General features: G+C 33.0%; 1 protein-coding gene across 4 annotated transcripts in view; it reads right to left on the bottom strand.

Moving 5' to 3' along the window:
* LOC136990759 (sodium channel protein para-like) overlaps positions 1-14,334 on the bottom strand; it is a 476,095-nt gene that overhangs the window by 390,930 nt on the left and 70,831 nt on the right. For all 4 annotated transcript variants that reach the window (XM_067289190.1, XM_067289191.1, XM_067289193.1 and 1 more), the window contains exons 7-8: positions 12,278-12,338; positions 5,172-5,316 (exon numbers count right to left, since the gene is read on the bottom strand). In XM_067289190.1, coding sequence (XP_067145291.1) covers positions 5,172-5,316; positions 12,278-12,338 — 206 coding nt within the window. The remainder of the gene's footprint in view (positions 1-5,171; positions 5,317-12,277; positions 12,339-14,334) is intronic.

Here is a 14,334-nt window from a genome sequence, read left to right as displayed (position 1 = left end):
CTAAAAATTGAGTAATTGATGAAAGATTTCCAAGTTCCTACTCTAAGTTTTGTATTCCATTTGGTTAATGCCATTTTGTTTCTGTACTTTAAAATTTGTTCTGAAAAACCATTTGATTTGAGTTATTGCCTGAAGGCAACATTTATAGGAATGTCAAAAGCACTTGCAAAGAATTAAACGCTCTTTAATACTGTTGTGTGTCGGTTTATTCTTCTAAGTTCCAGTTCAGGTCCAGTTAGAGTTTTGGTGACACATACAATTGTGGCTACATGCCATTATTGTATAGTTGTTGTTCATTTTATATTTGAATATGATATTTCCCTTTTCTTCCTTTTTATTACTATTATTTTCCCTTCTGAAATTTTCTCCCAACTTGTGCTTATCGGCGTAACGGCAAGTGATCCCTTAAGAACAATGGAACGGTATGCAGCCCTCAGGATAGAACGGTGACCACGAGGACATTCTTTGAGGTAGAATGGGACACAAAGGGACGTGTGAAGAGAGCTCTCCGGCGCACTTTTGGCACCGCATGGAGACGACAAAGAAATTTGAGGAAAGAAGTGAAAACTAAAAAAAGTACTTTTTTTATCCCAATGTGTTAAGCTTAAACTAAGTTCTAAAGAAAGAGATTAATATTCGTCGTGATTAGAAAGTGATTCGTCCGACTTGCCTACATCACCATGAACAACGCCGAAATCATTGGGTACCCCCTTTCTTTTTCTTCCTATTTTCTACTTTCTTTCTTGTTTTAAGTCTATCTATCTTCTTAGGTAAATAATAGTTAGTCCTAAGTTTAGTTGTAAGATATGTATATACAGTCAAACCTGTTTTTATGTGGGGGATAGGGACCGCATTAAAAAAAACGCATTAAAAAAAATCTCACGAAACTTCACGAATGGCTGTAAATAATAGTTTTCGCAACACAATTAAAAAATATTTTTTTTATGCGGTCAACAGGGACTGCATAAAAAAAGTCTCACATAGAAAATAACTCAAAACCGTACGAAATAGAATTTATTGACAACAGATGTCAGCACTTGACTGCATCGTCTGGTCTATCGTCTGTTTTACATATTTTTGTCCAGGTGGTGTTTTGTTGACTTAAAAAGTAAATTATTTCATTTTTCGCATATTCGTGCAATAATATTACTATAATAAGTGCATTTATGCTATAATAAGTTTATTTAGCTATAATAAGTCAACGTAAGACATGACGAATCGCACGAGACTAGTCGCCAACTATACCGCACAAATTAAAAATTCACATTAAAAAAATTGCACAAATAAAAATCGCACATAAAAAGAGCGCATAAAAACAGGTTTGACTGTATTTGTACTTACCCTTGGTAGACTAGTGATTTAAGTAAGGAGAGAATTGTTGTGCTATCTAAACTTAGTTGGTAATTTTTTTCGGTTACCATAATAGTGTATTCAGGTCAGGGATAGAGATTGTATAGCTGGCATCCTATAAAAATTTCCTGTATTCTGTTACGCGAATAAAAGATTCTTATATTACAAAAATCTTTGTCTGCGGTATTCGCATACTTCACACAATGAATCTTACAAATTTGACTATTTTTTCAATAGAATTGATTCCTATCTTTCTTGTTGGTTTTGTGGAGATAGAATTAAAATAAATCAAATTAGAACCAAGTTCCCAAATTGTCGGAAAAGTTTTGTACATATTTGTTTTGATTTGATAAAGTATCTTTTTTTACAAAGATTTTCTAGTGTTATTGAATTGTACATATACAGGCTATACTAATAACTAGAATTTTTTATATTACATATAGTAATTCTTTTGACATTTGATTTTTAGTAATGATATTTTATTTTTGCCCATGCAAGTCCAGGCCTGGCACACTAACAACAAACCGTAGTATGTAAGATGCCATTAGCATATTTTTCTGGGTTTTTGCTTAACTTTCGTATAATAAGACATTACAACACTACAGCACTTTCAACAAAGCATATTTAGTACAGTGTTTCTACTAAAGTGTAACTATTTAAATAAGCAATAACTTGCTGTGTAATCACTGATTGAAAGGTTTCTGCATGATGAGTTTCTTAAAAAGTTATTATTTCAAACAGGAAAATTTTTGAGAATCATAAAACATCATTCTACTAACACTCCCCCACCCCATCACATTCTATCATAAAATTTATACATATCCCCCTCCCCATGTGAATGTGTTATTTGAACAACCGCTTGAAACTGCACTGTTGAGGTTGAACCCTACTGACTTCCATTTTTTGTCAAAGTTATGGAAGAAGCTGACCTGAAGGAGCTCACTAAATGTTAAATCTAGATAGAAGCTGACTAAATGGACCCTGAAAAAAGACAATGGCTCTTGCACCTGTAGGTGATGAAAACTTACCTGCTCTGAATGAAGAACCCAAAAAAGAATAATCAGAGAAATATGAAGAAAAAATAGACTTTGGATTGGTGCTAGATGATTAAGCCTTTTTCTTCTAATCAACCACTTACAATTCAACAGCTATTTACTGATCAACAGAAGTGAAGACTAGCTTACTGAGTCAGTTTGAAAATGTTTTTATACATTGCTGATTTTCATATGAACGTGCTGACAAAAAATACGATTTTGCTTGACTTGTGTCTATACCAATTCAAGTTACAAAATATCAGTAGAATAGTATTAAATATTTTAGTCGCATTTAAACCTTAATAAAATAAACCCTTCTAACCTTTTACCCAGTGCCGTTCTATTTTTAGAATCGTTCTATTTACAGAATCGCAAACGTTTTCGCAGCCCCTCCTGGGCTCTTCTTCAGGCTTCGTCGAATAGGCCGTTAACATTCGAATAAATATTCAATTTGAATTTCTTTCCGGAATATTAGCACGTGCAGCAGCTGGATATTTGTACTGCGCATGCTCGATGCTCCTCCCTTTAAACGCTGTTTTCTAGCACAACCCGCCATGCGCTCGATAGGATCATTTCCTCCTTATGATTAACGCAGGTACTACGTAATCCAGCCTTAAATATCTCCATGGCTTCTAGCCATTTCAATTGCTGTGGGTTATAGCTGGGTATAATGATTTTTGCCGCATGCAGGTCCGCCGTTATCTCCTCTTCCGACGCGTACGTCGCCAGGGCCGTAGTGTATCTACCGTGGTGTATGTCTGACTCGTGCTCCTTTAACCTCACTTTTAACGCACGTTTCGTGGAACCAATGTATGTTAATTGTCTATCGCACCTGTGATCTTCTAGTGGTATCATATATACTCCCGGAAGCCTTTCGGGGTTTGGTGGGTCTTTGCCGTTGCTTAATATTCTGAAGAGAGTCTGACATCTTCTGTACACGATGTTAATTCCTTGTCGGTTGGCCACGGTTTTGTAAATGGATTTCAGCACTGGATTGTATGTGATAGATATCCTTTCATTTTCTTCCTGTCTGATATTCAATGGTTGTGCTGTCTGATTATTTTCCTTTTGGGACTTCTCATGTCTTCTAGACAACTTTTCAATGAGAGCTTTGCTGTATCCATGGCTTATAGCAATATTTTGGATATGATTGAGCTCCGTTTCGAGCGCTTTTTTTGTAGAGGAGTGCGTATGAGCCCTTCTCACTAATGCTCGGAAGGCAGCTATTTTGTATTGAAAAGGATCATATGAATTTCTAGGAATATATGTGTGGAACGTGCTAGGCTTTCGGTATACTGATGTAAGTATATTAGCTCCTTCAAAGTTGATATCAATATCCAGGAAGTGCACCCTCGATGAGTCGTGCTGCTCCACCTCTAATGTTAGCCCGTACGGATTACTGTTTATGGCTTCGAGGAATAATTTTATGTCCGGTTCTACTTTCCAAAATATAATAATGTCATCAATGTAACATTTGTACAACAAGATGCTGGGCAAGAATCGCGGTAGGATATTGTTTTCCAATCTCCTAATTACCATTTCGCACAAATCACCCGAGAGCGGACTGCCCATCGGGACTCCTTTGCCTTGCATGTACGTGATCCCTTTAAATTGGAAAAGAGAGCCATAGCATAACAAATGGGCTAGTTCGAGAATATGTTGGTGCATTGTGTTGTCCTCAACTATAGAAAACAGAAAGTCCCTTAGTTCGCAAAAACAAGGTGGTAGTTCTATCGACGGAAACAACGATCTGAAGTCTAAGACCGTAGCACAAGCTGGTTTTGCTATCTTCTTCAATTTTTCTACAAGTTCTGCTGGGTTGGTTACTAAGGCCCCCACACGTATTTTAGAATCTTTTACTCATAACTTGCTCATCCCGCACCTGGAAGGATACCAATTCAATATAACCAACAACCAGCGCATAAAAATTAAGACGATAGCAAAACACGCGCACAACAAAAAATAATATTGGAGTAGCCCAAGACATAGCCAAAGATTGCAGCACCACAGCATTAGCGGAAATTTAGATTTGCCAACCGGAAAGCTTTCGGTTAATCGACGTTTCAGTCAATCAATATTCGGATAATCGACGCTCTACTGTACTTACTATTTTGTTTATTATTATTTTTTGTATTTCATCATAATTTTTCACAAAAGATTAGTAAGAGATTAATTTAAATTTTAACTGAATTGACTTTGTTCAGTTTTTTTAATTATAAAAAATATTTGATGAAAAGCATATTTAAGTGTTATAAAAACAAATACAGTATGTTGTAATGCCCTCTAAGTAGATCAAGACATATACTTGTATTCAATTATTTTATTTCCTCCTTTCTCTTGATAAAATAGAGAAAGATTAGAATAAGATGTAAACTGATTTGCAAAGCTAAAATAATATATACATTATAAAATTTAAAAAATTGCAAAAGAATAATTGAACAAAATTAAATCAATTTCAATTTTTGTATGTTAATATAACATACTAAAATATTAAAATTGGAAAAAAGTGAAAATTTTTATATAAACTTATTATTATAAATTTAAATATACAAAATTGTTCTATTTAAGATTTATTACTGTGATAAACAAGACAGAGAAAAATACATCTTGAAAATATTTGGTAATTGCTTAATGGATAATCATTCATTAGTGAAATATTACAATAAAATATCACACACACAAAATTTATGTAAAAGGTCAATTACTAATAGCAGCATTAATTTTCCACTATTACATACCAGTTAATATTACAATATATTAATATACATTAATTATGTAAAAACATACCATTTGATATAAGCCTTCCCAAAAATCCTGAGTCATAAGTCGGAAAGATGCAAGAAATGCCCAGTAGAACGTGTCAAAATTTGTAAAATTGTTATCGGGATTGGGACCGTAATTGGGCAAACAAATGGAACCATTAGGACACTGCCTGTAAACATAATACTCATTGTTTAATAATAATTATGTAAACAGTATAAATAATTTTTCATTTACTAATTTTTTAAAAATATTTTTAAAAATAAAATCACCAAAATATAATTCCAAAATGCATTCAACATATTTGCTCATCCACTAATTTTACCAACTGATTTTGAAATTGGATAAGAATTTTAACAAACATCAATCATAACGAGTAAATTTCTAATTAGTAAAAAGAATCACAATGTAAAAACTTTGCTATTTTCAAAACTTCAAAACCTTCAACACTAATATTTTCAATAAAATTATATCAGTCGGCTGAAATGGCCGGAATGAACAATGGAGTGTAGTGTGGCTTGTAATGGACCTTAGTTGATATCCTGCTGCCATTTAATTGCAGATTAATGTCCAGGAAGTTCGCATTTGAATTGTTATTTGGTCCAACTTGATGCAGAGGCCATACGGGTTATTATTCATTGAATCCATGAAACTGTTTATATTGGGCTTAGTTTTCCATAAAATAAAGATGTCATCAACGTACCTTTTATATATAAGGATGTTGGAAATAAACAGGAGTATGATTCTTTGTTCAAGTTGTCTAATCACTAACTCACATAAATTGCCCGAGAGTGGGCTGCCCATAGGAACACCACGTTTTTGGAGGTAAGTTTTGTTGTTGAAATGAAAAAAAGGAAGTGTAACATAGAATGTGGGCAAGCCATGCTACATTGTTTATCCCAGCCATTTCAGCTGACCCTTTCTCATACAAGTTAGCTGCCTTCCGGGCCCTGACCAAAAGAGCATTCACGCACCACTCCAAATTCGAAGACACCTTGTCTGAATTACGGCACATCCAGAACATAGCCACCCGACAAGGGTATGGTCCAAGATTAATTTATAACATTGCGTATGCGTATTCTTCACAATTATACTTGTACATTCCTAGTACCACTGGGCACAACTGGGAGTTGAATACAAAATTCAATTACAAAGCTTTTCAATAAAAAAAGGCTGTGTCACAATTGCTATGTTGAAAGCACAAGTTAACAATCTGCAAAACAGGAAAGCTCCTGAAGCATCTCAACCAAAAGCTAAACTATGTATTAATACATCAATGTACAAACTAATTTGAAGAATTACTTGTTGAAAGCTCCTGTCCTTTTAATTGTTTTATTAGTTCCTTGAATAAGATAAAGATCTTGTGATCGTTATCTTATGTATTCTTCGTTTTAACGGTCAAAAAAGAAAATAGAATAAATTTCGCTTGAAGAAGGACCTAGTGAGGGGCCGAAAACGTTAGCGCACGAACTTTGGCAGCACCAGTGACAAGGTTTACGAGAGAATTAAATGATCTTGTGATCTTCAGTTAACGATCTTCTGTCATATGGCTAGGTTATTCCTTTACTTTGGAGTATGATTTTTTTTTCTAATCTTTCTTTTTCTACACATAATAAACTACGTACTGGAAATGGAATACATTTAAAAAAATGACATCTTTATAAACCCAGCAAAACTTTCAATACAATAAAAACATTTTCAATAGTTTTAAACGATCTTCGTCGGTTACAGAAAAATCAGACATAAAATATCAAACATAAAATGAATTCGAAATAAATATAAAAATTAACAAAAAAATGCCCTTGCGGACGAAATATAGATAAATAAATAAACAACTTAAATGAAGTCAAAATACAGTGAAAAAGCATAAATATAAGATATAACATCGAAATTAACATTATCATTAATTATTGTAAAAGGATCTCCAAGCAATCGACAATGCACCTACATCTCTATGGTTTATACAACCAGTTCCCATGTGTGCCTTGAAGATTTCTAATTTCTCAAGATGCTTCACTGCTTGCCTATTTGATATTGTTCCGATGATTGCCGCCCGATCCCATTGGACGGTAACATCGTGTTGTCTTGTATATGCCACTAGAACAGTGCAGTCCAGGTTCTTATCGATTGTATATTTGTGTTGCTTGAGCCTTTGTTTTAAAGTGCACATCGTTGCCCCCACATAAACAAGCTTGGAAAACATTGGTTGTGTAAAGGTACCGAATAAATACCCATCAATGAATTCTGATCCTCTTTCTTTTTATCGTTTCTTAAAAGTTTGAAAACAGTGGGATTATGTCGGTATACAATGTGAAAATTATTAGCTTTGACAGTACTTCTATGTATCCTGTTTAAACATGGGATATAATTTAGTACTATTCTTTTCTTGCAGTCTATCTTGGGAGAATGCCATCCCGTGGTTTGGCAGGATGCAATAAGTCCCTCAACCTCCTCTCTCCGGTATCCTTGTTGTTCGACTATCTTAAGAATGTAATCCAGTTCTTTGATTGTGTCATAAATGCTTGTGCAATGTGTATAAACACATTTACTCCAGGCTCTGAAAGATGCCAACTTGATGTGCCTAGGATCGATGAACTGATGTGGGATAACAATGGACTGAAAGCAGGGTTTACAATATATGTCGGTGCAGATCTCCCCTTGCTTGCATGTGATGGAAATGAGAAGTTCTTTTTCTACTATGAGGAGTCTAAAAGATAATGCTCACTGCCGTCAGTTGTACCACATATTGCGCATTTATCATTGCCAAGAAATCTGGAAGCAGTAAAGGTATTTCTGAAAGTCCCACTGTGTTTGCCATTCAGTTATCATGTGGTTTTAAGTGCAGCATATCCAGTCACAATTGATGTCTTTTTGTATGTTACAGGTAGATCCTGCTTTAATGCAGCAATTTTAGCCAGTTCGTCAGTTCACTCCTTACCACTGTCCCCAGTATGGTCTCTTATTCAGTTTAGTGAGTTTTCATTATTAGAATTTTGTAAGTATAGATTTATTTCACTTGTGATAAGGTGAGTCTTTGTTTAATATAGTTAAAACGGCCACTTGACTGTCCGAGAATATGTTGATGTTATTACAAGATAAATTCGTTTTAAAGTCTTTGACTGCATTAGCAATGGTAATGATTTCTGCCTGAGTAATGCTACAGCTGTTATCTAGTTTGATAATGTTGGTTTGAATTTCTTTATTTTCAAGATACATCACATAACTGGCTCCAACCTTTGATCTATCTTAGACCTATCTGTGAAGACCTTGATGTTTTCACCACTTATGGGAAATTCCAAAAAGCATTTTGTTTCCAAAATTTGGAATATAGGAAAAGAGAACTTGTAGTTCATACAAGTTCCTTCTTATACTCTTCTGTTTCCAATAAAAATTCTTTTTCGTGTGTTAATTTCCATTTGTTTGTGAGGTATTCAATCTCGAGGTCCACAGGAGGTTTACCCAGATCACCTGAAGAAATTTTGTTGAGGAAGTCCTATATGCCTTAGTAAACATGATGAGGGCTTTCCTTTGTGCTGAGATTGATTTCCGTTTATTACGGACTTTGTATATCACCGCTTTTCAAGCAGGGCAGGCATAAGTTATTATAGGTAAAAATATAATGTCGTAAATAGAGCTGAGGGCATCAGAATTTAAACCCCATTTGTTTTTCGTAATTGTTTTGAATCACTAGAGAATGAGTGCTGTCTTTTTAGTTATTGTCTTGATATGATCAGTCCAAAAGGGTTTATAGTCTAGCATAACTTTTAAGTATTTCAGATTTTGTTCCATTTTGATACTTTCATTGCCTATCCATATTGTTGCCTATCTGTTCTGTAGAGATGATGTGCTCTCAGTCTGCTAAAGTTTATTCCTGTAATCTTTCCAGGATTAAAAGACAGTTTGTTTTTTTATTTCCCAGTTGGTGATTTTCTTGAGTATATCTGTTCCTTTCCTTTCAAGCTCAGCTCAAGTTTCCACTTATAAGTATTAGTGCATCATCAGCATATGCGACAACTTTATTTTTCCCAAATTCCTTAGATAAAAAATCATTAAATAATATGCACCAAAGGAGAGGTCCACAGGCAGACATCCCCTAGTGTATTCTCTTTCGAAAGTAAGTCCTCCAGACTTAAAAGTTATTGTTCTGTCAGACTGATGATCTTAAATTAAATTATAGATGTTTGCAAAATAATTATATTGTCTCAGCCTATATAGAATCAGCAGCAACTTTGCACCATTGAATGCTTTCTAAATATCAAGGCTTACAACTAAAGCATATATATTGTTTATATTATGTTTGTGTCCACTTTGGACAATTCTTGTGAACTAGGACTTGTTATACTGAGGAAAACAAAATGGACACAAGCATAATAGGGCAAGAACATGTATTAACACATATTTATTGTTGTTTAAAATATCATTGATATTGGTGACCGCCTCCATGATAGCCTCCACAGTGGACCGCTGCCTAAATAAAATCAAACTGGTTATCGCAAAGAAGGTGATTTGATTCTAAATGCCAGTATAGTCTGTTTGCAACAAGTCTCTCCAACACATTTCCCAAAATTAAGAGCAGGAATATAGGTCTGAATTCACCTGGTTTGTTTGCTTTAAGAATAGGGACAACTCTAGCCTTCTTCCAATATTTTGGATATATTCCATGTTGCAGACATGTTAAAAAAAAAATAATGTGTGTCATATTTTGTTTCCATATCGCTTTTATTATTTCTGGTGTCAGCTTGTCAAGCCCTGGTGTATTCTTGTTGTTTAGGCTGAGGATCTTCTCAACCTCCTCCTTTGTAAATGGTTCTATGCTGTTATATCTATAAGCTGATAAATTAAGTTCCTTATTTCTGTGTGAATCCTGATCCTCGTTTTCAATGTCCTCTGCAGAAGTTTTTTGTACAAAGGCTTTTACGGTTGTTGTAACATCCCTTAAGTATCCTTCATTGGTATTGATTGTTGTCATTACCTGCATTTTTTTCAGTTTCCCACTGCACCATTTTGTTAAGAACCTCCAGAGGTCATGATGAAGAAGCTCACAATTTTTTGTATATAGACATTCCTTATCACTATGTGTACTCTACAGGAAAATGACAGAAGAAAGAGAGGAGGTGAGAAAATAGTGCCAAGAATGTAAACAGTTAGTTTGAATAAAAAAGAACAATTTTATCTTAAGCTTATATTTCTTCACATTAAAGGAGCTACATGTTTTGAAAATCTACAAACTTTTAATGAAATACTCTTTCCAACATTTCAACAAGCTGCAAGTGAATATGGACTTTTGGACTCTGACACTCAATGGCAAAGATGTCTAGAAGAAGCACAAGCACAAGTTAGGCTAGCTAACACAAGTCTAATATTGACAAAGGAAGACTTAAACCATCCTGACAGTATGGCTCTAACAATAATATACATCTTAATGAGCAATCATCAGCAAAAGAGTCAAGCAACTGGAGCACATTAAACTATGGAAGAACTTGAAATAAATATATTGGCAATATATATTTGAATAACATAATAAACATGCATCACACAAAAATTTTTTAAGATTCTTTAAAAAGTTCCATATTACCTTAATAGTTTATTTTATTATCTAATCTTAAGTATATTTTACAGTAACGTATTTACTTAAATTAAAGTATAAGGGTTCTATTTAATCTCCATATTTATATATTGTAAAAAACATTAATTGATATTGGTGTGTTTTAAGTGTTCATGTTGCAAAAGGGAAGGAAAGAACATGTGGTAAATCTCTTTTAATAAGAATTTTTTAATTTTCTCTCTTTAATAGTTTTACCAAATAGTAAAATTGTGATAAAATATTTTATAGAATAGTTGTAATCACTGACTTTATGTACTATTAAATATAATAATTTATGCTGGCCTTTTTATGCACTTATGTACAAACCAAATGTATTCATCAATCTCATGGGTAAGAGATAATTTTGAAAATGAGTAAGAATTTTTTTGTAATTTTTTTCTAAAGTAATTTTAGATTAATTTTTAGAGAAAGTTTTTGTAACCTTCTGCTGAAGTTTGACAGTAGTCTGAAATGCTAATGTTACAAAATTCTGTCGAGCATCTGTAACTAGCATACAGATTTGTGTTACAATAAATATCTGAGAAACAATTGTTGTCTTCTAGTTTTTATGCACTCCTCCTTGATGTAACAAGTTTTTAAGTGAAGTAAGGTTGTCACAAACAATTTTTAAAATACAGTAGAGAGTCGAAAATCGGCACCCTGGTAATCGTAATCGCCGGTAATCGGCACGATTTTCAGTCGGATTGTGTCGTGCCGAATCGAACGTTTTTGATACTAAATTTACTTCTAAAGTATAATTTTCATGTTTTTATATTCTTCAATATATTTATTTTGTTTGTACAAAATAAAGAAATAATTTTTAACGATACGATAGCCTCGATTATTATTATAAAAATTTTCGTTAGGCTTAAAATCGACGAAAATTCAACGCGAAGCGACACGCAACAGAGAAAAATTCAACAGGAAGCGACACGCAACGAAGAAAAATTTGAACATCGGACAGGTTAATATATTTTTTCGTACATAAACCGTAATCGGAACAAATCCCTAATCTGAACAACCCCAGTCCCCAATTGATGCCGATTTTCGACTCTCTACTGTACTTAAAATAGAGTCAAGAAGTATTGATCATAGTCCTTATCTATATATTAGAAACATTTTTAAACTTTTAAAATATGTCATATGTTCCTTTGCAACTCACCAACCTAATGAGATCTCACATGCAGATTGAAAACATTAGTCATAAATAAATGCTTACTGGAAGTAATTCAAGGTTCTTCTGTGTTGATTTCTAGTTTGCTTTTACAATAGTGTTCATAATCTTAAAACATTAAGAAACAAATTTTAAAAGCCAAACTTTTTCATAATATATTCATTATGAAAATTCTTTCTTGTTTTGATTAAATAATTCATATTACATAAAACACAATGTACAAATGTATGAAATTCATAATACAATTACTTCAGTAAAAATGCTGCATACATACACACATATAGTTTTCATATATATCAAATACCAAACTTAAACTTTCTTACAATTTTAAAATCATGAATTGCATAAAATCTTAAATAAATTCAAATCACAAACCTAGCTCCCGATGAATTTCCACATATTAAGTAACCACCTTTAGGATCCTCAAGCCAGTTAGCTAGAAAAGATAATTTGCATTATTAATGAATAAAATTAATATACATTTACTAGTAATAAATATAAACAATATAAAACAAAAATGATAAAAGTGTAATCCTTAGAAATGCATTAATGTATCTGAAATTCATATAAAAATCTGTTTTAGTAGCAAAACAATTTAAAAGAGACCAAAAACATTTGTAAAGACCATCTTCAGGTAAATACAGATTTAAACAAAATTAAATAATAGAATATAACATAAATGCTTTGGAATAGCATTTTGTTTAATTTTGTATCTTACCTGAAGATGGTCTTTAAAAAAAAGCCAAAAATGTATGTAATTTTGATGCTAGCAAAGGTTTTTGTGTAAATTTAGAATATCCACAGTTGCAGCTTAAATTCGATCCATCGAATACAAAGAAATTTTGCCAAACATAAATTTGTAACTATTCAGTAAGAAGATATGATTTTACTATATACTGTGTTTAATTTCAGGCAGATAACCCATTGAAATTAAACACAGATAACCAATGAGTTATCTGTGTTTAAAGGTAACTTTAAAGAAGGTATAGATTAAACACTAAAATTCACACCGTCCTCTCACTTTCCAGCATTCACTGACTAAAAACAAACATTTTCAGCTATCTTCAGTGGCCTGCATTAAGCAAAATTCTGTCAAGCATCTATAGCAGGTTTGAAGTTTAGAATAACACTTTTTCTTTGACGTAATCGTCTATGAATTAAAATATACCACATTTACGTAAAGATTAATATCGTTTTAATTTAATTAAAACAAATTAAACAAATAATTATCAATAAAAATATTAAAATGCCTCTAATAAATAATATAATTGAAAAACTAAAAAATTAAATTATTTGGTGAGATGTAAATTGCTATTATTGTGTGTATTATTGGTTGTCACTATCTTTTTTAAGAGGTTATCTAATATAGATTGCCATGCCTTGAATATGTATATAGATTCTTTACTGTTAATGCAGCTTCCTTTAAGCTGCTTGTAGTAAATATTTCAAATGCCTCCATGGTTCTTAGTTTATGTATAACAAACATTGCAAAGCCCGATCATTATTAGGTAATCAATTGGTGATATTTCTTAATTTATGATTATCAAATGTGCATTTTAAAAGCTGTACTTCTACCCATCGTAAAGACACCCCTTATTTGCTTGCATATTGTACTAGAGATGTATTGTATTTGTTTTTACTAATGTTGTATTGGTGCTCTTTGAGTCTTTGCACCAAGGATCTGGTTGTTGAGCCTATATGTGTTAGATTTCTATCAAATCTGTTGTCATACAGTGGTATGAATATGCCCCAGGAGTTTTGCTATCTTCAATCTTATCCTTATGGTTGTTAAGTAGTTTGTATACAGTTGAGTTGAGTTTACAGGCTAAACCGGTATTTAATTGCTTCCTCAATCTGGGGTTGCAGTGACTCGAATTGAGTACAGCTACCATGCATTTATAATTTTAAATTTTTATTTGTAGTTGTTGTAATATATGTTGATTATTTAAATAAACATTAAATGTAATTGTGTAGGTGCTGAGGTGGCAACATGGGTTGAAAGGGTTGAGAGAGGGGTGTGGCAAAAAACGGACAGCAAGGTAGTCGCTCGAGGGAACCAACTGGATGTAGAAGTGTTTAGTTGAATTAATAAAGAGTTACTCATATTATATTGTCTGGTCAGTTGAGTCGTTTATAATACAGTTGTTCTCCTATATTCTTAGCCGACAGTGGCGTGCAGTCATTGGAAGCGATGGAAGCGCCGATTCCACCTTCCAATGACCTTCCCTTGTATTTTATAAAATATAAATTTTCATATTTTAACATACTTTGCATTAATTAAAATTAATATTTTATTATAACTGCATTATGTATCTTTTACAAATTTCTATACTACATGTGAAAAAAACGATAGATTGCTATTGCGATTGAATGAAAAAAAGATTGCTATTGTATATTCGAATAATTCAGTGGCGGAAGGAATGTCGAAACCG

The sequence above is a fragment of the Centruroides vittatus genome, unplaced genomic scaffold (assembly GCF_030686945.1).
Source record: "Centruroides vittatus isolate TY-2023 unplaced genomic scaffold, ASM3068694v2 contig_134, whole genome shotgun sequence".
NCBI classification, from domain to species: domain Eukaryota; kingdom Metazoa; phylum Arthropoda; class Arachnida; order Scorpiones; family Buthidae; genus Centruroides; species Centruroides vittatus.
Note: the sequence above shows the minus strand (reverse complement) of the source record. Positions and strands in the feature narration are given on the sequence as shown.